The sequence below is a fragment of the Notamacropus eugenii genome, chromosome 3 (genome assembly GCF_028372415.1).
Source record: "Notamacropus eugenii isolate mMacEug1 chromosome 3, mMacEug1.pri_v2, whole genome shotgun sequence".
NCBI classification, from domain to species: domain Eukaryota; kingdom Metazoa; phylum Chordata; class Mammalia; order Diprotodontia; family Macropodidae; genus Notamacropus; species Notamacropus eugenii.
This window is the reverse complement of record NC_092874.1, coordinates 25,770,539-25,795,420: the sequence shown is the minus strand read 5'-3', so window position 1 is coordinate 25,795,420 and position 24,882 is coordinate 25,770,539. Positions and strand designations below refer to the sequence as shown.

At 40.6% G+C, this 24,882-nt stretch overlaps 1 protein-coding gene across 12 annotated transcripts in view; it reads left to right on the top strand.

Moving 5' to 3' along the window:
* Positions 1 to 24,882, top strand: part of RBMS3 (RNA binding motif single stranded interacting protein 3) — a 1,420,870-nt gene that overhangs the window by 515,715 nt on the left and 880,273 nt on the right. For all 12 annotated transcript variants that reach the window (XM_072650014.1, XM_072650009.1, XM_072650015.1 and 9 more), the window contains one exon: positions 283 to 339. In XM_072650014.1, the coding sequence (XP_072506115.1) occupies positions 283 to 339 (57 nt within the window). The remainder of the gene's footprint in view (positions 1 to 282; positions 340 to 24,882) is intronic.

Below are 24,882 nucleotides of genomic sequence, written 5' to 3'. Positions count from 1 at the left end.
ATATGCCTAAGGCCACACAGGTAATAAGCATCAGAGCCAAGGTCTGATCTCACCCAGGCTAGCTGGCATAGTGGGTTTGCCTTGTGAAATAAGTCTCAAAAGGCAAGTCTTAGTCATGATTATTGGCAGCTAAGCCCTGGCTAGCCTATGTGGGATAGGGGTGGTGGCATAAGGAGGGAGGGGGGCTCGGTACAATTTGAGAGCACTGTGTGGTTTTTGCTGTGTAACAGTAGCTCTGAAGGAAGGTCTCTTAGTAATTAAATCACTGTGCATTTATTTCAGAGAAGCCTGGGACGCGGGAGCCTGGGGACTTGCCCCATTTCTGCAATAGAATATTCTGTAAGTAGATGAGCATTTATTATGTTTGTGTACTTGTTCTTAAAGTATGGATTGTGTAGCCCTTGTGTACAATTCATCACTGGAATGTTTCTCCATAGTATTTTTTATATTCTGGACAAAACCAACACAACAACTTATAGTTCTAGGTCTTTCAACATACACTGATGGCCCCTTGTTTTCATCTCCTTGGTTTAAACTTTCACAAACAGATTTTGAAATCAGTAGGGGAAGGCAAGAGCCACCCAGTTTCTTACACCCAAAGTATGGTATCCTGGACCTTTCCTCTGAAGGTATGATGACGTACTCAGCAATCACAGGCATAGACCAGTTGCTGTTATGATTAGTAGATGAATCCAGCTTTCCATAAAAGCACTTTTCTCCTTCCCTTAACCCCAGTTTGGAGGAGAAAGCGGAGCCATCTCTGTCTGCTCATAGTGTCTGACCTAAGTAGAGGAGAAAACCTGCTTGAAATCCATTAACAGAGTTACCTAGAGACAGAACAGAGAGAACTGGAGTTGTAATATTCTGAATGTGAGGATTAAAAGTATAATAATATTACTATAATAACAGTAATAACAATATTGGCACATTTATACTTTAAAGTTTGCAAAGTGTCTCACATGATCTTTGGAGGCACTGTGAGGTCAAGGATCCCTAGTTAGAAACTTCTTGGAGGTCCCATTTTGTGTTAGAGAGACAGGACAGGGAGAGTGGGCCACTGATCAGGAACCCCTGATCCTCTGACTATCGTTCAGGTACTCGATGCAGTTACAGGTTGCACTGATAAGTTCCATGGAACGTGTAGGAACAGAGGTGTAGGAACAGAGAGGTTACATGACTTGGCCCAGGTCTCAGAAGTAATAAGTTACAGAGCTGGGATATGAATTCAATCAACATGCATTTCTTAAGCAACAATTATGCGCCAAGTGTTGCGCTACTTGCTGGAGATACCAAAATAAAAATGTAAAGGTCTGTGACCTCAAGGAACTTACCGGCTCTGGGAAGAGACAACGTGTGCACATCTAAGGGTATATAAAATAGACAAAAGGTCATTTTGGGGAAAGCACTAGCTCAGGCAGCATATGAGAGACTGTTGGAGGTCAGGCAGTCAAAGGTCTGTCAATAAAAATTTATTTGTAAATAAATATTTAGTAAGTGCCTACTGTGTTCCATTCATTACGCTAAGCGCTGAGCATACAAATGCCAAAAAGAAGGATGTTCCCTGCCCCCACTGTTCTTACAATCTAATGGAGAGTGACAATGCACAAAAAAAAGCTGAAAAGGGGAGTGGGAGAGGAACCTGGCTCAGGGGGCTGGGAGAAACCCAAAGGAAGGTAGGGGGTGGGAAATGAAGAGATGGTTGGCCAGGGCACCTCTCTTAACTGGATGTATGAGGAGGGATTCTCTGTACTTTCTCCAATCAGAGAGGTTTCAGAGGCAGAGCATACTGAGGAGGTAAGTCCCAGGCTGCTGTGATGCCTCAGGAGGAGGAGATTCCTATAGACAGAATTCTCAAGTCTAAAGGAGTTCAACTGGGTGGGAGATGGGAGAGAAAACTTCTTCCTTTACTGTTTCAATTGGGTTTCAGAGAACCAGAGAGGGAGGCTGGGAGGAAGGGTGTCCCAGGCATGAAGGAGAGCATGTGCAGGGTCAGAGATAGCAGATGGAATGTCAGGAGGAAATAAGAGGAAAAGGGATGCATTTGTATCCTTCAGCTCAGTTGCTCTCCACAGCCCCCAGATCTGTGTGTTAGAGTAGAAAGAGAATTCGATTCAGTCAGACACCTTGAGCTCCAATTTGGGTTTGACCATCTTGCTATATGATGGGCATCACCTCCCCTCTCTGGGCCTCAGTTTCCTCAATTTCAAAAGTAAAATGATTGGGTTAACTTTCCCCTAGGGTTCCCATCAGCCCTTACTCTGTGATTGGGGAATCCCTTCCAAGTCTGAGAATCTGTGATTCTGTATTGGGCAGAGCTGGCAAGGCAGGAGAAAACTGGAATCGGGGACAGGTGGTGGTGGTAGGAGGGATGGCACAAGTGTCTCCTTGTCCCTGTCCATTAAGTCTGTGTTCACTTGTTGTCGCTGCTGTTGTTTTATGCAGAGACACTGAGCAGGTATTCTACTGTAGGTGGCTGAGTTATTTGTACAGTGCCTTGAGCTGTTTGGATAAAAGGTGCTTTAAAAACCTCATAAAACTTTATTGTGTTCCCTCTGTGTTCAGGCCCTCATATGAGGTGCTAGGGGGATGTTAAATCACTTCAAGGAGACAACAGAGTCACTGCCCTTAAGGGATAGTACATCCCCTTCACGGCCTTCCTTTGGGCCACATGTTACGTGGGGCCTCCCTACTCAGCATCTCCTTAAAAATACCATTGTCCTCTTCCTTAGTGGAAGAAATTGAGGGCTCCCCTGCATGAAATCTAGTTGCATGGTAAATATTTTATTCTTGCTATGTTCATTTTTGTTTAAATCTCCCCCTTGCCTCTCTTGATCCTTTTCCCCTCCCCTCCCCTTCCCTTCCCTCCCCTCCCCTTCCCTCCCCTTCCCTTCCCTTCCCTCCCCTTCCCTTCCCTCCCCTTCCCTTCCCTCCCCTCCCCTCCCTTTCCCTCCCCTTCCCTTCCCTCCCCTCCCCTCCCTTTCCCTTCCCTTCCTTCCCCTCCCCTCCCCTCCCCTCCCCTCCCTTCCTGTCCCCTCCCCTCCCTTCCCTCCCCTTCCCTTCTCTTCCCTTCCCTTCCCTCCCCTTCCCTTCCCTTCTCTTCCCTTCCCTTCCCTCCCCTTCCCTCCCCTCTCCTCCCCTCCCCTCCCTTCCTGTCCCCTCCCCTCCCTTCCTGTCCCCTCCCTTCCCTTCCCTTCCCTTCCCTTCCCTTCCCTTCCCTTCCCTTCCCTTCCCTTCCCTTCCCTTCCCTTCCCCACTACCCTTTCTTTACTTCTCCTGACACTCCTACTCACGTCTTGGGTAGGAACTTCCTTGTGAGTCTGTGCAGATTCTCAGGGGAAAAACTTTGGAAACTTTTGCTCCATAGTTACATTCCAAGCTCAGCATGAATGGCTGACAATCCACAGTGCTTTCTGGCATGAGATTTTTCCAGAGGCCCCATCCATAATTCTTTCATGCCAGCAGCAGGGGTTTCCAGATGTGTCATTAGGGCTGTGGGCAGACATAGTTTGCTGGAACTGCAAACCTGAACCCTTGGCTCATGAGACACTTGAGAAATGCTACTTTGGAGGCATTTTTTCTCCCTCCATAGCCCTCCTTTCCTCCAATTTTTTCACGCCTATTTGCTGCTTGCACTAGCTTGGAGTCAAAGTGGAAGGGATAAGGTGTGGAGAGTGAGACTGATTTGGAATAACCATAACACTGGCTCTGCCAACGAGGGCCTGGGGGCCTTTGAGTGTCTGGCAAAGGCTTGGAATACTTTTTTGCTGGGCCTCTCTATTACTGCAAAAGAATCTTGAAGTGTATTTGCCTGTTTGTGAGACAGCCTCTTAATTCATCCTAAAAACATTGATTAAGTACTTCTAAATGTAAAGCACTCTGCTGGGCACTGTGGATACAAAGATGGGCACTGTTTTATAAGCACTGGCCAGCATGGTGGGCCACCATCATTGGGGAGACTCCAGGGGCCTAGACCCAGAGCTGAAAGAAACTTGTGGGGTTTCTAATCCAATTCCTCATTTTACAGTTGAAGAAACTGAGACCCAGAGAGGGAAGTAAGTGTCCAAAGTTACATAGGCAGAACTAGCATTTCAGCCTGGGCCCTCTGACTTTAAATCCATTGCTTTTTCCATGAAACTAGGCTGCCTCCGAAGGGCAGGAAAACCAACTTTTGATTTTAGTTCATGTGGATGTGTATGTACGTATTTGCATGTACATAATACATACATACACACACAAACATATACACATGTGTATATATATTTATACATAGTAACAATATGGGTGCACATGTATATGTATGAAAACACATGTATGCATATATGTATTTATGCATACGTTTGTGTATATACGTGAAGATACATGTATTGGTATATATATATGCATATATATGAGGACGTATGAAAACAGTTGTATGCACATCTATATTGTATATGTAAGCATTATATTTATAAATAGACATATAGAAATATACATACACATGTATAGCTCAAAGAAGGTTCGTATGTGCTTACATACTTATATAAATTTATCTCCATCTCTCTGTACCCTTGCTCACCTGCTAAGAGCTCTGATTCGCTCTATGTGCTTTGCCCCCAGGACTAAGGAAATTCCAGGTTGCTCCACATTCCTCTCCTTCTCTGATGCCATGTTCCAACCAAACTGGCCCAAGCTTTGTTTCCGGCACACGACATTCCATCTGCTGCCTCCTTGCCTTAGGCTCAGGCTGCCTGCCATCCTTGGAAGGCTCTGTCTCTTCACCCTTGCCTCTTGGAATCTCAGCTCCCTCCAAACTCAGCTCTGGCGCTCACTCCTCCAAGTGCCTTTTCCTGATTCTCCTCCCTCCCCAGCTGTTAGCGATCAATCTCCCCTACAAAACCATTTTAGATTTATTTTGCATGGATGGCAATTTTTCTCCTAACTGCACATGTGTTGATATAGACAGTTCTGATTTCTCATCCCATCATTGTCCAAAGGGACTTTTACATTTCTGTCTTGTTATCCCCAGCCTAGTACCATCCCTGGCACACAGCATATATTTACTACCTTATTGCCGATCGATCTGTTGCTTCCTTTATGAAGCATTGGGGATCAAAGACTAATTAAAACAGTCCCTTTGCTCAAGGTGCTTACTTCCTGCTAGAATAAACAATGAATACATGCATAAATGAGAACACAGTATATAAAGAACGAACATAAAATATTTTAAATTGAGGGAGGTGTTAATCACTGGAGGGACCAAGAATGGTCTGGCCTAGCTGATAGCACCTGAGTGACGCTTTGAATGAGTCTACATCCCTACCTCTTCATATTTGCTTCTGATACTTAGCTCCGTGTCTGTAACAGTGACCAGAAAATGCTCCAAAACTCTGTCATCCCCTCATGCGGAGCCTTCTTCCCTGATGAGATCATGAGCAAACTCTCCTTACTTTAGTAGATGGGGAATCTTCAAGCCTTGCTGAGGCCCAAATTATTCTTCCTCCTCCCCCCTCCCCACTCCTGGTAGGGTAATGGAGCCCTATAGTTGGGACCTACCATGACAGGCACATTGCCCATCTCCCAGGAAGATGTTTAAAGGCTTTCCCATTTGGTGGGGTCTGAAAACACTGTTGTCTCTTGGCAAAATCTCTGTTGGCCCAGAGTCACTTCTGTATCAGGAAGAAGCCTCAGAGGAGAATGTAAGCAATTTGGAGGAAGGGAATACTACCTACCGAGAGGCTGAACTGTAGATAAATTGCATAGAACCCAAGCAGTCTGTCTCAGCAGAACTCATGATGTTACCTCCCACAGGGGTTCTTAACTTGGGCTTTTGAGAAGTTTGTCAATATATATATTTTAAAACTATATTTCAATAGAATTAGTTTCCTTTTGTAATCTTTACTGTAGACATTTAAAAACATTCTTCTAAGAGGGGGTCCATAAGCTTTACCATTCTGCCCAAAAGACCCATGACCACACACACACATACACACACACACACACACACACACGTATAGTAGGCAAGAATGAAAACAGAGCCAATATGGGAAAAGAGCCATGATTTGGAAAAATAAGTTCAGCAAACCTGAATGCCAGGCAGAAAGTAGCAAAGACCTTTGTTGCCTCCTTCCCTTTGGGTCCCATCTGTCTAATTCTAGACATTCCAGCTTCAGAGTTCCCACTTTTCTACCCTTTTGAACTATTCAGAAGAGAAGCATGACCTAAGAGTAGCCGCAGCCCTCCCATGCACATTCTTGTTAAATTGGAAGGCACCAACAATTCTGCTTTGGTTTTTGCATGCCCAGGGCCTAGCCCGGCCAAACTGAGCTAGTCTGACTAATAGTCAGTCAGTCAGCCAGTCAGTAACCCTTTTTTATACTAGGCCTTTAATAAGCACTGGCTGATTAATTGATCAAAATATGCTATTGCCTGGGGACTGAGATAAATCCAAGCAGCACTGAGACTTCCTTAGTCTAATTCTTCCAGCCTACTTAGCCTAACCTCATCCTCGCTTTTGCAAGATTGAATCCATAAGCTAATATAGGATGCCACTGGTCAACTGAAAAGAAAAAAATTTCCCAGATGTTTTCTACCAGTACTCCTAAGAAGATCACATCTGGGATGACTGCCACTTCTGTTTCAAGGATCAGACAGTAGGGGTAGATATTAGAACACATCTGAAAGACTGCCGATGGCTTTCACTAGACACCAGGCATGTCAGTCCTGGCACAGGACCAGATTGCAACTGTCTGCATTCCTTCTGCATGTCTCTTCCAAGCTTATATATTTTATATCCAACAAGGAACCGTGCTTGATATTAGAGTTCTGGTATTCTCCCAGCATGTCTAAGATAAGTTATTCTAACGATATTGATGAGCCAAAAGACAGAGTGACCTGCTCCTTTACGTTTCCAGGGATCAAGGACTGAAAGTATTCTTGAGAAAACTGATCTTGGGAGCAGTGACTCTTAATCACTCCTTGATCTATTAAAAATTAAGTGATTGCATAAGCATGAAAAAGCAAATGGTTTCATTGTCACTTTGTCGGATATTAATCCATAGCGCGAAGGAACTTCAAAGTTCATCTTGTCCAAATTACTGTTTTTGTGTTTTTTTTACAAATGAGAAAACAGAGTCACAGAGAGGCCATAGGATTATAGATTTTTATCTGGACAGAGCCATAAAAGTCATCTATTCTAACCCTCTTATTTAATAGACTAGGAAACTGAGACTAAAAGCATTTGAGTGACTTGGGATTTGAACCCAGGTCTTTTAACTACAAATCCAGTGCTATTCCTAGATGAAGGAACAATGGTACTTTATTAGAGGATGGCAGGAGGAAAGAGCATGTGATCTTCAGTTAGAGAACTTGTGTTTATATCCCATCCTCTTTGATACTCCCATTGTGTCTTTGGCTAAAAAACTTGACCCGGAATACTGCTGAGGTCCTCTTGAACAATCCAGGATCCCATAAGAGCAGGCGCTTCCAAAATACTTGGCATCTTCTTCTTTTTTAAAAATTTTCTACCAGGGAGGGAGCTCACTTTCAATGCTTACTTGGCCCAGCCCTTATCCAATTTCTGCATTCTGTTGGTACAACACACAAGTCTTCTCTGGTAATTTTGAGAAAACCCCAGCCTTCTCAAGTCTGGGAACAGATGGAACACTGAACTCAACTCCATTTCACAACAGGGACATGTGTTACTATCTGCCAGTCTGTTTTCAGTTTATGCGAGATGTTCTAGTCGACAGAGTTATTAGATTTCTGTATGTACACAGAGCTTTTGCAGTGTGCTTGCTGTACAGTTAGAGTTGAAGGAAATGGGGACCAGCAATGACTCTTAGCAGTTTTCTATAATTAAGGAGACCTTTGAGAAACCCAATAGTTTTAATAAATTTTCCAAGATTTGATTTGTAGCATTATAGGTGAAACTATATGTATATTTGTGTGCATTTGTTGTCCATATAGAGAGTAGGAGGGTGAAAAGAATACTTAAGTCTAGATTCAGAGGACCTCAGTTCAAATCTTCATTCTAATACTTAGTATCTCTGCCACCTTGGAAAAGTCCCTGAACTTTTGTTGGCCCCATTTTCTTCATCTATAAAATGAGACATTTGCTGATTTCTCCCATTCATTTTAATTCTTCTACACAGGATGACTATAGTGAAAATGCATTTAATAGGAATGTATGTGTAGAACCTATATAAAATTGTCTGCCATCCCAGGAAGGGAAGGGAAAGGTGGGGGGAGGGAGGGAGAAAAAAATCTAAGTTATATGGTAGTGACTGTAGAACACTGAAAATAAATAAAATTAACAAAAAAAGAGATATTTGGACTAGATAGGTCAGAAGTCTCTTTTAGCTCTTTAGATCTGTGATCTTATAATACTATCCACTTTGCATCAGAAGCTCAAAGGGTACCAAGACCAAACTGGATTTAGTTTAATCCATTCATTAATCAGTCCCATTTTATGCAGTTATCTGGGAGTATTTGTATGTGTATGCATGCACATGTGTGTGATCATGTGCATGTGTGTGGTATAATTGTGATGGACTATATGTTTTGTATTGGAAGAATATCATGGTTGCCATTTCTGAGGCTTTCGTTGTGGATAGTCAAGAAAAGTTGAATCATTGATGCTCAGCATTACAGAATGGAGAAGGGGGGAAGAAGATGAGGAAGAAGAGGAGGAGGAAAATCACCCCAGGAGAGTCATCTGATCATGTTTTAAATCCAGCTAAACAATGGAGTAAGAAGACAAAGTCAAATAAACCGGGAGACAGATTTTTAAGCTCAAGAGAAGGGATCTATTGCTTTATTTTAAAATAAATTAAAAAAAAAATAAAAATAAAAATAAAATTTTAAAAAAATTTTAAAATAAAGCAATAACAAAATAAGACCACCCCTTCCTATTTCCTTTAAATAGAAAATTCTTGTAGTTCCTTTGAAATATGATTTGATTTACAAAAATTTAATTTACACACAATCTTAAGAAACACATCAAGCTGTACTTGGGTTTAATTTATTATCATAGTCTCTGGGGTAAAGGGATTGGATTTTCAGAGATGGTTCTAGGTATAACTTTTCTCAAAGTCTTTCTTTAGACAAGAATAAGGTTGACACTGGGATATTAATGCTAGTTATGGTCAAGTCCTGGATGAAAATGGCACATGGACTAATCTGGTGGCCAACACTCATGTTTGAGTGTACCAGGTGATCCAATAAGTCATGTACCCTTTGTGGTTTCTGTGATTACAAGTCTCTAAAATTTGGCTTCCTAATTGCTTAGGCTGTTGCCTTGTCTTTTGTCCTCTCCACCTGGAGAGAGTTCAGAAATGTCAGTTGCCATTTGAAACATCTTTTTTTTTCTTATCCCTCCATCCACTCTTAAGTGTTCTCATGGCAAGAGATTAAAGGAAATCCTCCCTGGTAGAGCCTGTTTAGCTTTCAAGTCTCCACCAAGTGGGTGTTATTTCTTATGGAATGTTTCTCAGGACTGGGGAAATCTGACCTTTTGTTGGCATTTTGAGTAGGAGGACCATGACTAAATCTGAGTCTTTTAGTGAGTGACTAATAAGATGTGTGTCCTAAAGTTGGTACCCATCATGTACAGCATAGAGCATTCATACTTGGGGATAGTGGACAGGATATTGTGCTTGGAGAAACAGACATCGTGGGCACTTTACCCTCAGTGTCCTTGGATGGAAGAGAACAGTTATTAGTATGACGGACCTGATTGAAGACTTCTAGGCAACTAGATGCTTATTTTCTCTGGCTGGCTTTTATTGGCTACTCTATTTTGTCTCTGTCGTTTGTGAAGTATTCTTTTGTTGAAAGAGTAATTTGGGTGACTGCGAGGATAGGCTCAACCTTCAACAGATGTTTTCATAATACTAGAAATGGAGCCAGCTCTAAGGGTAATTATGAATTAGGCAAAGGTTGTTTATTGCAGCATCTGTATCCTTAGGTCCACCTATTGACTTCCCAGGACTTTCCCCTTTGTGTAGCTCCCCCAGTTTTCCTTTATTGGCAATATCTCTTGCTCTGGAGTCAGAGGCTTGGGTCCACATCCCAGGCCTACTACTTATGAATAGCTAATTGGTATCTCTGTGGTACCATGTATAGAACACTAGATTTGAAGTCAAGGATTTCAAATCATGCTCAAGATACTTACTAACTGTGTGAACTTGGCCAAGTGATTCATCTTCCCTCAGCCTCAGTTTCCTCTTTTGTAGAATGGGGATAACTTCATGCTCATCACTCTACTGCAACACTAGCTGATATGCATTAATACTAGCTATTATTATAGTTTGTTGTTATTAGCTTTGTGACCTTAGGTAAGTCATTTCATCCCTCTTAACTCAGTTTCCTAGAATGTAAAGTGATGGGGTTGGACTATTGCCTCTGTCCCTTCCCTTATGTGTTCTTAAGACCTTTATTAGCACTGACCTCTCCATACACCCCACTCCTCCCTTCCCATCCTTCTTTCCAGCATGGACAATATATCTTTTATATGATTCTTTATTCTGGGCTAGACTTTATCTACCAAGTGACATAAATATGGAAATGGGTAAAAATAGCTTGAAGCTATTCCTCCATAATATAATTATTGGGAAAAAAACCCCACCAGACCTTGTAATCCAGAATGATTTAAACTCTAAGGCTAATACTTTCAAGTTTGGGAACATAGAAGCCACTTTTATGAACATTACATTTCTTATCCATAAAATGGGGTAATAAATTGTTTTAAACTAATTCATAAGGTTTTGGATAAAGTACTGTATAATGTTGATAGCATTGTATACAAAGGCATGCCTTTTGCTATTTTTTGTATCATTAGTGCTTAGCACAATGCCTGGCACATAGACAATTCACAAATGTTTATTTGATGAATGAATGCATTCTCACAAAAGGCATTTTAGTCATCTTCATAGACCGGTGGGGGACGTCTTTAGGTAGATGTATCCTTTAGGTAGTCCTCAAATAATAAGGGATAGGTGGCTACTCTGCCTAATAGGGGTGATTGACATTAACTCATTGTCAGATTTCTTCACTGTCTATTAGTAAGACCACATGCAACCATCTGAGATGAGGCTACCCTGTATATAAGGATTCTTTAGATTCTCTTTGTATCTCATTCTGATGTTTAACAGTCCTGCCTGCAAGTGCCTTTACAGCTCAAATACATCATTTGTAGGACAATTTAGAAGCATTTTCTCTTGCTCTTTCTCATAAAATCAAAACATTAGAAATGGAAGGAACCCCAAAAATTATCTAGTCCAACTTATCTTATTTTACAGATGAGTAAACTGAAGCCCAGGGAAGTCAAGTGACACAGTGTTAGGATTGGAACTCAGGTACTCTGACTCCTAATTCAATATACTTTTGCTATACCAAATCTCATTGGAGATGGAAAATAACTGGTCTTTTTCTTCTAATAACTCTTCTTACAATGAAGCGTATTTAACTTTCTACTTCACACTCTCTTTTTTCTAGTTAAATCCTCCATCCTGTCACATTTCTGTCTAGGTTTTATAAGAATACATGTAATACATGAATACATGAATCCATAGATTAATCTGCTTCTATAATTAGAAAAAAATACATCAAAGTAAAATCTTCATTGATCAAGAAGGTGGAAAATCTACTTTTTTGCTTGGGATACACTTGGAGTTGGATCCTATTAATCTTCCCACAAGTTACACCATTTTTGCTCCAACTTGCATAACCTTCAGAAATGTGAAGAATTGTTTTGAAAAATGCCCAACAATTTTCCTCTAATTAATTTAATCCCCACAGAAAAATACCCATACATTGGTATAAGCCAGGTAAAGAATATCAATACTTTTTGGAAAGATAGTTTTGACAGGAGTCATTTTGATAGGGGTTGCTGAAAGATTGTGTAGTGGAGATTCATCAAAGAAAAGTTTACTGTTGATCAGACTTTAGGAAGATATCTAATGAAGAGACACCTGAAGGTAGGCTCAGATCTTCCGTTGTTTTCTCATTCTTATTATTTTTGCAGATTATTGCTTTGTCTATTTTTTAAAGATACTTTATTAGAATATAAGATGTAGTATATTATGGTAATATATAGCGTCAGCATAATTGGTTATGTTTTGAACTTAGACTCAGGAAAATCTGGGCCCGAACCCTCCTTCTAATCCACAAAAGCCATGAGACTCTAGGAAAGTCACAATTTATTCAACCTCAGTTTCCTGTCCTGGAAAATGGGGATAATAACCTCTCTCACTGTGAGGATCAAATGAAACAGAAACTGGATAATATATTGTAAACACTTAATTAAAGTGTTTATATAAGTTCTTTTATTAAAACACTAGATAAATAATCTTTTCGAACCTCTGCTTACTAGCTCTGTGACCATGGGTAACAAATTCTTGGTGCTTCAAGCAGCAACTTAGGACTTAATCCAAAGTCAAAAGCAGATGTCTTAGTGAAGGAAGGTTCCATACTGGGAATTTCTACACTGTGACAAAATGACAGTTTCTTCTCCCCATTCATATATTCTTATAATAGAGATGAAAATAAAATTTTGAGGTTATATATAGCTTCTTTCTAGTAGAACTTGTATCTAAACAGGAACAGATTAATGAATATTAATTTCATTTTTAAAGACGTAAAGAGGAGACTCAGCATATTACCTTGGTAACTGCCCAGTCCCTTGACTGATGATTCTTCCTTTCAGAAAATTCTGTCTAAAGTCTAATCTAAATCTTCTTTAGTATATAGTTCAAAGCCATTGTTTCTGCCTGGAAGGGAATGGAAAACAATAGGTCATACCTTTCATAAGTTAAGTACATTGAGAAATTATCCCTCATCTTTTCTTCCTCAAAAATAAAGTGCCCTTCATCTTCCTCTATGTCTCTTATTTTCAAGTTTAAACTATTTCTATCATTTTTCTCTGAGACTTCTGTAAGCTCTAAGTAGGATTCCTTTGCCATAGAAATGAGCAACAAAGTTTTAGGGTTATTATTTTTCTATTTTATTCTATTGTCTTATTTAATATTCTATTTTATCCCATTACTCTAATATTTTATTTTATTATTTTATTTAATATTCTATTATTTTATTCTATTGCTCATTTGAATGGATGTACTGTCCTATACATTAACTTACTGCTGGAAAAGTGACCAAGAGCTCTCATAGCCTTGGAACAGTAGATCAGTGGGGTATGTTAGTACAATGGAAAGTTCTCATATGAAATAATGCAGAACAAAGTGGGCAAAAAACAAGAGAGCAATTTATGCAATAAGTGCCTTAATATGAAGGAAAATAGTATTGGCAGCCTTCGGAGCTCCTATTGATGTGACTTCTGAGGACTGCTGATAAAGACTGTCTTCTCTGTAAGGACAAGTAGTAAACTAAAGGTAAGGAATCATGTACATGTTGGCAAACACAGCGAAGACGTTGCTTTGTTTTGCTTAGTTATAACTCTTTATGTGATAGAAGACTCATGGATAAGGGTTGTTACTGGAAAGTAAGTGGAATAAAAAAATCGCCAATAAAATATCTTTATTTTTTTAATGCAGGAAGAGGCATTGGATGTAGTGTTAGAAGGCTTATGTCCTAGCCCCTTCTCTACCACTGAAAAACTATGTCACTTCGGGAAAGACTTAGATTTCAGTATCCTCATCTATGAGATGGACAAATACCATTTGGACTGTCTATCTCGTTCAGTCATGTCCAACTCTTAATGACCCCCATGGACTATGATGTCCATGATACTAGAGTAGTTTGCCATTTCCTTCTCAAGTTAATTTTATAGATGAGGAAACTGAGGCAAACAGAGTTAAATGAGTTGTCTAGGGTCACACAACTAATCAGTATCTAAAGTCAGATTTGAACTCAGATCTTCCTGACTCCAGGCCCAGCACTGTATCCACTGAGCTACCTAGTTGCCTCACTACTACCTTTCAGGGTTACTATAAATAGAAAACTATGTTACAGATGCCACATTTGCTTTTGCCTCTCTCTGTCATTATTTCATAAAAAGGGGTGCACTTTAAGCAACTGATTCCTGATTATGACTATTTCAGCCTATTATGTCATAGTCAGTCAGTGGTATAATCCCTATTCATTATATAACATCTTCCACAAATAAGTCAAATAAGAATTGTAGCATTTCCCTAAAAAGTTGAAAAATAATCTTTTCTCTGTTTTTTTTTTCTTTTTACTCTTCTATGGATTTTCATGAACCTGGCCTAATAGTGTCTCCAGTGTGCTTGTATTTATGCTACCTTTCATGCATCCATGGGCAGTAACCATGGCCTTTCAGGGTTTGAAACGATGTTAGAAAAACCAGGTGACCTTCAAACGCTACATTAGTGGGACGTTTTGCTACTTCAACTTCACGGTTTTAGTTAAACACTAGGTCATAGACAGAAGGGTTTTCTTTCATTATGAAATGAAATAGAAAAATAGGCCATGGTTGGGAAGGAAGCTTCTGCTTCTTAGTGCACCAGGGGCTCTGTCAGAGCTGCCTTGGGAAGAACAAGGATCTTTGAGAAGGAAAGCGCCATTTGTAACCATTAGTATGAGTTTGATTAACTGCCTGTCCATGGGCTTCACTTAGCCCAGGGATGAAAGTTGATGGGACTGCTCCCAGACTTAACTGGCAATAGGGCAATGGCCAGAAATTCCCAGAATCACAGAGTTGGAAGAGATTATATAGGTCAATCTGGTACCCATACAAGAATCTCTTCCAAAATGAGATAGACAAGGAGTCATCCATGCTGTGTCTTAAGACCTCTAGTGAAAGGGTGCCTACTCCCCTCTGGAACAAACTAGTCCATTTTTTGCTCACTCATTCATTCAGCAAGCATTTATTCCTGCAAAAGAAGGGAATCCATTGCTACTCAAGTCAACCCATTTTCCTGGTATATAGCTCCTCTTGTTCTTAGGAAGGTTTTTCTTTTTCTTTTCCCCTTTTTCCTTTGACATCAAGTCAAAATGTTCCTTTTTCCAACTTTTAGCCCTGGGTCCTAGCTCTTCCATCTGGGGTCAAGGAGAAATCAGATATATCTTCCACATGACAGACATTCAGCTACATGAAGTTAGCTAGTCATCATGAGCCCCCTAAACCTCTTCTTTTCCAGGGCAAATATCACCATTTTCTTCAACAGGTACCCATAGGATGGTTGCTGTTACCTGAAATGAACATCAATGGGGCAGGTTTTCATTAATACTGCACTTTTGGAAAGCATCCTTTAACTTCACAAAGTCCATACTCACCGCTTCTCACATGTTTTTTCATAAACATCTCCCTCTGCAAGACATAGGACACATACTATTATCCCAAAATCATATCCCAAAGTGGTTGAGTTACTTGTCAAAGTTCTGAAGGTGTTGAAAATTACCTATGAATTCTCTTGAATTTTACAGCATACTTCTTTTTTCTCAAAAAGATCATATCCACTTTATTTTAAAAAATGAAGTTTAAAAATAAGTTTCCTTAAAGCCTTTTGTTTTTGCACTCTCTGCCCCACAGCTGCTAAATTAAACCCTCTTCTATAACACGTAACATGAGATAAACAAAACTCTCTGACCGTATCTAATGATGAACATCATATTCTGCCCATCTCTGGACTGACATGGCATGTTTTTTTTTAAGAGGACCATTTAAAAATGTTCAGAATGAATATTCTTTTTAGTGGTTTCTCATTTATGTTATAGTCAGTGTGTATGTATACATATACATATGTATATACATACATATATAAATACATACATGTATTTATACATAAGCACTGCTTTCTACTTTATGCATCACTTCAAGTATTTCCATGTTTCTCTCTCTGAATTCTGCGTCCATATATTTTATGCCAAATGTAACATTATGTACATTATGTAACATTAATATACCATTATGTGCTTAATCACTCCTAAAATGATGGGAAATATTTATTTTCAACTCATTGCTACCACAAACCAAAATGCTGCTCTGCATTAGCATTTGGCAGATCTTTGTCTCTGTCTCTGATATCCTTGTATCCCCTATATATTTATCCAAAGTGGTCTCTCCCCATGTTTTCCACATACTGCAAAACATCCTGGTAAAGCTTTGGGAAACAGGCATTATCCTGTTGGCCTCCTGTTGAGAAGGGGCAGCTCAGGTTGAGGAAGGTATCATGATGAATATTCTGCCATAATCCTGGCATCCAGTTGTTCTACAGGCTAAAGGATTTGGTGACATACTGTAGACTGGGAGAATAAGAGGCTGCCTTTCTGGACAAGGGAGATAACTAGAAGATCATTAATGTCTACCCTTTTAGACTTTGTCTCTGAACAGTATGGATCTGCATTGAAGTGCAAGAAACACTCAATTTTGTATCAAAGGCTCTGGCTTCAGATATTGACTCCCAAACAATGGGATCTTGAGGAAGTCGTACCATCTCTAGGCATCAATTTCCTCTCCTGTGGAAGGAGGCAGTTTGATAAGATGACCTTTGAGGGTCTACGCATTGATAAATCTAAGATTCCATGAAAGTCAGTCAGTGGTTTGAAGTGAAACCCAAAGAGATAGCACCTAAGATGGTGCCGCTATGCATTAGGAAGCCCGCACTGAATAGTGATCTGAAGTCTGTGGCATCATGAAGGGTGAGCACTGCTCTTGGACCTTGGTTCAAATCCCAGCTCATTTTTTTTTAAGCTTTGTGACCCTTGAAAAGTGTTTTGACCTTTCAGCTATGTTGTTTTCATCTCTAAAATAGAGATAATCACACCTGTAGCACTTACTTAACAGGGTTGTTCTAGGGATCCAATAAGATATGGTAGGCAGAACAGACACGTGCAAAGAGAGTTGACTTCAGAGTCAAAGAAGCTGAGTTCAATTTCTAACTTTTCCATTTACCACTTGGATGACTCTGGGCCTCAGTTTTCTCAGCTAGAACATGAAGGGGTTACTCTAGACAACTTTATGGGTCACTTCTGGCTCTAATTCTGTGCTCCCATGAAATCATTCAAGTGCCGCATGATTTAATCTTTCTTTTTTCTTTATCTTTACCCTTTTGCCTCATTTCTTTTAAAAATAGAAAATTACCTGAGTAAATAAAGGCAGAAATTTCTAAGTAACTAAATAACTTTCTTTCCCAAAGAATTTCTCATAAAACTCATTTTTTTGTTTAAAGACTGAAAATCGATCTTTTCTGATATTAAGTGATTAAAATCTCTCACATTCTAAGCTTAGAGTAGACAGTTTCAGCCCAGAAACTAGCAATGGAATGAGAAATAAAATATCTGCAAAAATTATTTGAGAAGGTCCAATTGACTGCCATGAACTGGGCCAGCTCTGAGGGAGGAGCAAAAACATACAGTCTAGTTCTGTAACCCCAGGTGTCATTGGGGATCCAAAGGAAGCTGTCAAAAGTTCCACTCATTAATTTGAGTTGACTCTGATTGAAAGAATGAATACATGACACCCAGTGCTTTGGAGAGGTATGAGTTTTTAAACAAAAACAAGAGAAAGAGAAAAAATAAGAGAAGAGATGAGAGGAGAGGAGAGGAGAGGAGGGAAAAGGAAAGGAGAGGAGAGGAGAGAAAGGAGAGGAGGGGGAGGGAGAGGAGAGGAGAGAAAGGGAAGGAAGGGGAGGGAGAGGAGAGAAAGGGAAGGAGGGGGAGGGAGAGGAGAGAAGTGGGAGGAAGAGGGAGCGAGGGAGAGGGAAAGGGGGAGAGGGAAAGGACTGGGAGAGGGAGAATTTGGGAGCATTTTAATTTTGCTGGCTGCTCTTCTATTCACAATGGTTTGTCACTGCCATCCTACCAGTCCCAGGCACCTTTATCTGGGGAAATGCTTCTGAGTAAAGTTATTTACACAGGGGCTGCTGGCTCTGTTGGTGTCTCTGCTCCATTGATTAAAACTCTTCCATCATTGGGTGTAAAACAATGTGTTCTGTCCTTAACTTTGCTTCTGTCTCTGCTTTGAAGTGGGGAGTGTGGGTGCGAGAAATATCAGCATAAATCAGGTGTTCAGGACTCTGGTGCAGAAGGTAGGAGGCATCAAGACAAAAGGACCAAATCAAGAGTCTGGAAGTGAATGTTTTAGTCCAACTCCAGCACTGTGTGACCTTGGATGAGTAACTTCCCTCTTGTAGGACTGGTCCACATTTGTAAATTGAGTCGTCTAGATGGTCTAGATTACCTATGAGGTTTTCACAGTCTACAATTCTAAGATGAATTTTCTATAAAATTGCTTTCTCTAAGACTACATCAATTTTTTTAATTATTGGATTTAAACACTTTATACTGTCTATTCCTATGGGAAATTCTCTCTTTTCCTGGGTTCTTGTGACAACCATTGCTCCAGGTCTTCCTACCCCTGTGCCTGTTCCCCATTCTCTCATGATGAATTATTCTCATGTCTCACCCTCTCCATTGGTGTATTCCAAATTTCTTTCTGAAATCTCTTCTCTTTCTCTCCTCTCTCTCGATGACTTTCTATGCTACCATGGGTATCATCTCATGCCTATGGCACTAAATCTAAGCAAACAGCTGAAAGATCTCCGGCTTCTTGCGACAGCCATTGCTTCCGCCTACACCACCAGCTGCCTAGTGTACCTTTTCAGTCGGATGCCTCAAGCTCAGCCTATCCAAAGCAGAATTTACTCTCTTTCATCTTTCCCTCAATAAACACGAGTCTTCCAAACATCCTGTTACTGCTGTCCCCCTGAAATTACTTTGCCTATGTCTTGTATTCATTTATGAAGTATACATCATAGCTATCCTACGCTATCCTATATCAAGTTATGCTATGATATCTTATATCTTATATTTTCTTGTATATTTTGTACCATTTCTATCCTCAAGTGGAATGTAAACTTTGGGAGAACAGGTAGTTTGGTTTTCTTCATATCCCTTCCAGGGCTGGGAATCCTGTGACCTTGAGTCCATATGTGACCTTCTAGGTCTTTGGGTGCGGCCTTTTGACTGGCCAAGTTTTATAGAACAGATATTCTTTATGAAAGGGATTTATTCTGTGAAGTCTGGATTCAGTCAAAGGGCTGCGCTGGAGGACCTAGAGGGCCACATGTGGCCTCGAGGCTGCAGGTTTCCCCACCCCTGGTCTGGGTGAATGTAGTGGAGGCAGGAGAGGGCAGTGGGAGAGCAGAGAACTGATAGTTGTGCAATCTGCTGACCACGAGGGGAAGTAAAGTCCAATGAGTGTGGAAAGACGGGTCAAAACCAGACTGGAGAGGGCCTGAAATGTCAGGCTTGGAAAATCATGCTTTGGTTTTTTCCTTAGAGGTAATCAAAAACTATTGAAAGGTTTTTAAGACGGCAAGTGACATAGACCAGTGTCTCAGGAAGATTATGTTGACAACTGAGTGAAGGATGGGTCAGAGAAGGGAGAGAGGGGAGGAAGGAAAATCAATCAGGAGGCAGTTCAAAAATAACATTGACACTGTATGCAGAGGCCTGAGATGGTTATCTCAACTTAGCCATGAAATTGTTTCCATGGAGGTGGCCATTGAATGCTTTCTGAGTTTCTGTTTTCTTTTCCTTTTTTCTGCCTTTCTCAGAGAGCCAGTAGGCCAAGTCTAGCCACTCTCTGCCTTCAGTCTCAGCCCCACTCTACCAGGCAGGCAGTGGAAGCTGGCTACTATGCTGTTGATTTTAGAAACATCTCCAGAAAGAATTCCCTAGCCTGTGACAGAGATGAGGCCAGGAAATCCTGGCTGTCCCTCCACTGGTTCTGTGACCTTTCTCCTCAGTGAGCTATGCTCCAAGTCTGGCTTCTAGCTCTAGCTGGGGACAGCATTTCTGCTAAATTATAAATGAACCAACATATGTATTTCTTGTGTGCTGGCATGAACTTCGACCTAATAAATAGCATTGCATTCAGAGGATGGCTGAAGATCATGAAGCATTTTTTTTTCCATCAACCTCTCTGGCTCATCTGGTGTACAACAGGCAAGGCATCACCCAAACTATGACCACTAGAATCATGTGAATGCTGTGGTGTATTTTCCGTTTGGGTGAGATGCAGTATAAGAAATTAAATACCAAATTTGTATTCTGGAGTAAAACATGGAGGGAAAGGAGAGCAACTAATTGCAAAAAAAAAAAAAAATGTAAGGAAACAGATTGAAAAACATAGAGACTTGGTGCAGCCTTTAAAATTATTGATTACCCTCTTCTCCCAGATACTCTGTCCTCTCTAGGCTTTTGTGACGGTTTATCCACTTTGTTTTCCTGGTCCCTCCTACTTAGTTAATTTCTCCTTATCCTCAGCTCTCTCCAAAGGACCATGGGTATTCCTCAAGGCTCTGTCCCGGGCTGTCTTCTCTTTTCCTTGTTTACTATTTTAATTGTTGATCTAATCAGGTTCCATGAGGCTCAGACATTATCTCTCTGCAGATGATTCCCCAGATTTCCAGCCTTGATCTTTCTCCTGAGCTTCACTTCCACTCATAAACTGCCATTTGGAGCCTTTGAATTGGATGTCCCACATGTATTTCAAACACAACATATTCAAAACAGAACTTTCCATCCCCACCCCAAACTCCCACCACCCCAGTCACCAGCTGTCTGTGGAACAGCAAGAAGGAATGAAGAATGTCTCTATTTTCCATATCTCTCACATCCGTTCTTTTCCTTGTACAGTCATACAGTCTGTATTGTCATTTATTCCACCAATCTGGACAGTTCTATGCAAAATGCTCTGCCTCTGAAACTTGGATTTTGAATGTTTTGTATTAGCACAATAGAACAGAAGCTTCTGGAGGGGGCACCAGTTGGTTTGTTTGTTCTTTGTATACTTGGCACAGTTCATTGGACATAGTAGGTGGTTAATTGATACTTGTAGTGGAATTTTGGATTAAACGTGGATAAGCAGCTAAAAATGCCCGAATTATTTGATCTCCTTTGAAAAAAAAATGAAATTGCTGTAGCCTCTTTTTCTCTTTTCATGCACTCACATCCATCTTTTGGTATAAACACGTACAAAGGGGTTCAAATAATAGATATATTTGGACTGCTCAGATCCTTTTTTTTGCCCAGGCAAAGAAGAACGATGTCTGAAGCAGTCGCTATTATCAGCCGAGGAAAGGCTACATTTATAAGTGTGAATTGTTGCCTTTCTCCTCATTTTATTCCACTTAGCTTGTCCCTGTCTTTTTCTCCGCTCCTTTGTGATAGACCCAGCTGCCAAGAAGGGCACATGATTTGCTGCCAGAATGACTTAGCATCCACCAGACCCTGACGGAAGCTCTTGAATCCACTCCCAAGTTCAGTTGGTTGTCTCGACTGGCACTTTGTTACTGTGGGTTAGAGTGGATATCACATTTCTAATGGATTAGCTGACTACTGGGAAAGCAGAAGGGTTTTTAGAGTCTCTTAACTTCTAAATGCAGCACATAAATGCAGTTCTATGAATATTTAATTTGAGTGCAAGACCTGAAGTTCTCTGCAATTAGTTTAACTGTTGCTTTCGGGGGAAGGGTGGGAGGGGAGAAAGAGGAAGAGAGAGAGAGAGAGAGAGAGAGAGAGAGAGAGAGAGAGAGAGAGAGAGAGAGAGAGAGAGAGAGAGAGAGAGAGAGAGAGACAGACACAGAGACACAGAGACAGAGACACAGAGAGACAGAAACAGACAGAGAGACAGAGATAGAAAGAGGGGGATAGCAAATTGAACACTGCCTAAACAGCCCAGGTATACATGGTACACAGGTTGCTTTCCCTGGCATCTGAACTCTGCATGAGCTTGGTCCTGACTACAGTTTTGTCTGCATTCCACATTTATACTATATCTAGCATGTGTCTTGTCTCTTGGCCACCAGAGGCTCAGCTTGCAGGGACAAGAGCTCCTGTGTTTGCGGCCATCTGCCACCTGCACCCGTCTCCCCTGTGGATCCTGACAGTATGTACAGGACACTAGGACTGGTCTGGTGGACTACCAATCTGTGCTGGAGAATGTGTTTGCCAATCTGTGAGCCCTGCAGTAGGAATCAGGCTGGATGATAACCTTATGTATTTATTATTTTTATCATTGATTTGCCAGAGAAAATTGAAACTCCCCAATTGAAATTCTGTGAGCTGTAAATACATAAGAGAGTGAGTGGTTGCTGAATATCCAAAAATCTGGGCTTTGGTCTTACCTCTGGTAGTCATTTGTTATGTGACCTTGGGAAAGAGATTTAACTTTTTGGTGCCTCATTCTCTAAAATTATTGAGCTAGAAAATGTCTAAGATTCTTTCTATGTTTAAAATTCAAGGATTTGGCTTGTGTGTTGAAATACAACATGCTATCCACATGGAAGACAGAATCAGAACATTATTCGACACCAGAAAATCAAATCCATCACAGCAACAAAAATCTACACACGATAACAATGCAGAAGACAACACTATCCCCAAGCCTTCTTCCTGCTAGACTTCCCATAAACCAGCTCCCTTAAACAAAATCACAAACCATCTCTCTCACTCACACTAGCCAGCAGCCTGCATCCTTCCTAGCTCTGACTGCTCTCATGACTAACTTCCTCTCAATTCTGCTCTAGCTCCATTTCTTCCTGCTCCACCCCTTCTTGTTCCCTGTGACTTAGATTCATGTGACTCAGGCTTCCATGGCCCTATTGGGTCACATGAGCCTATTAATAGATGGGAAAAATCTTCCCATTAAGAAGCAAAATTATATTAACAATAAGCAAAAGTGCATTATCAACACACCTGGCTCTTAAGTGTCGAAAGTGGATTTGAGCTTAGATCTTCTTGACTCTACATCCAGCACTCTCTTTACTAAGCCATGCTACCTCTCTTTATCATGTATATGTTACTATAATATCTGAAAAAATAGTACAGACTTCGGAATGTGCAGGGCAACATTTAATATATAAGTATGCAAAAATATGCTAACTCTAAGTGTCTCTCTCCATACTGCTGCTGCTGCTGGTGCTGGAGTTGCTGTCTCTGTATGTGATTAAAAATAAAGCCTTTTCTTGGCCAGTAGTTGTACTGGACCCCCTCCCACTGCCTCAGTCTCCATTTATGCTATTTCCATTTCAGTCCATAGTCTTCTGGACTTCCTTTCTTCAAATCTACCCCTCACTTTCTTATCCCTGCCAGACATTGCAGTTAACCTACTGTTATTTTCCAGAAGCTCAAGGTTCGTTAGATGACATTTGATTGGGGCTTTTTTGGTTTTCTGTTTGGTGGATGGTAGATGGCTCTTTCTTCCTCCTACAAGTCCTTTTTCTCCTGATATTCATTCTAAAGCAAAGGAAAAAAAGCCCCGAGGCACCATGATCTACCATCTCTACGTTCTCTTCACCTTAGCTATCCATCCTCCTTGGGGATTAATGGATTCAGGCATAGTTGAAAAGCTGGCGGCAAGAGGATTTTGGGGGCTCAGGGAACAGTGAAGAGAAATTGGTGGGAATGGGAAAAAATGCAAAGAAGAAGAATCAGGCTGTCAAAGACTAGAAGAGGAAGGAGAAGATGTAAGCAATTAACAGGGATGAGAAGTGAGGAATGTGTGTGAGTGGGTGTGTGTGTTCCTGTCTGTGTGTGTGCCTGTACATGTGTAGATCTAGGTGAGAGACAGGAAACTGAAGCATATTGGTGGAAAATGAAAAGAATGGAGAAGAGGAGAAAATGCCCTGTAAGAAAAGGTGGAAATAACAGCACCCAGAAATAGAGCAAAAAGAATGAAAATTGAATGAAGGAAAAGGAAAGTAATAGAAAAAGTACACTAAGCAAAACTTCCCTTCACTAATGTGTTTTGATATTGTATTGAAAAGACAAGTTAATGGAGTGGAGAGAAAGCTCCTGAGGCAGGAGGCTGCCTTCCCACCCCCTCCCCCCCACCTTTAAATCCTACCTCATTCACTTAGTGCCAAAGTCATCCTCATGGTCTGACCATGCTACCCTGTCCCCAGTCAATACCAGGTGTTCCTTTTTTTCTCTATGAACGAATGTTGTTAAATTCCCTCACAACTTGTCTCCATCTTACCTTTCCAGCCTTCTTACACTTTGCCTTCATCCATTTATTCTGCGTTTCAGTGACTTTGGCTTCTTTGCTACTGCTCACACAGGACAGTCTCATCTCATGATCTATGCCTTTCATTGACTGGCCCCCATTCTTGATATGTTCTTCCTCCAGGACCCTGTCTTCCTTGGCTTCTCAGCTCAACTCTGACCTCCAACATTTTCCTGCTTACTCCTGTCCCCTGCCCTCTCCCTACTGCCTTCTCTTCTGGTTACCTCCTATTTGCACTGTACCTATCTTGAATGTACACAGTTGATACCATATTATCTCCTCCATTAGAATATAAACTCTTATAGCAGGGATAATTTTTTTCATTTTAAAAATATTTTTAATTTATGAAATCAAACAAGCATTTCCTTAATATAGTACAATAAAAAAAAGATGATTGTACATGAAACTTCAAATCTGCTATGCACAACTTGCTATACCTTTGAAATATACAACAAATTTATTGTGGACATTTTTTTCTTCCCTTCCCCTCTGCCCTACAGGGATGTCTACCATTAGACACAAGTGTCCTTTATAGTTAATTTGAGTATGTATAATAGAAAAAATAACTTATTTACCAAAGTTGTTCTTAAAACAGTATTACTATTACTGTATACAGTGTTTTCCTGGTTCTGCTCATTTTGTTTTCATTATTTTGTACAAGTTCCTCTCTGTTTTTCTAGAATCATTGAGCTCCTCATTTATTAGCAGGAATCATTTTTGCCTTTATTATCTCCAGGGCTGTGTCTGGCACACCGTACGTACTTAATAAATGCATGCTTATTGGCTATATGAGTCTGATCCAACTATTTAACCAGAACTGTCATTTCCTCAGCTGCAAAATGAGATTAACAACAGCTCCTGCCTTCCAGAGTTAATGTACAGATCAAAAGGGATAATATAGGTAAAGGGTTTTATAG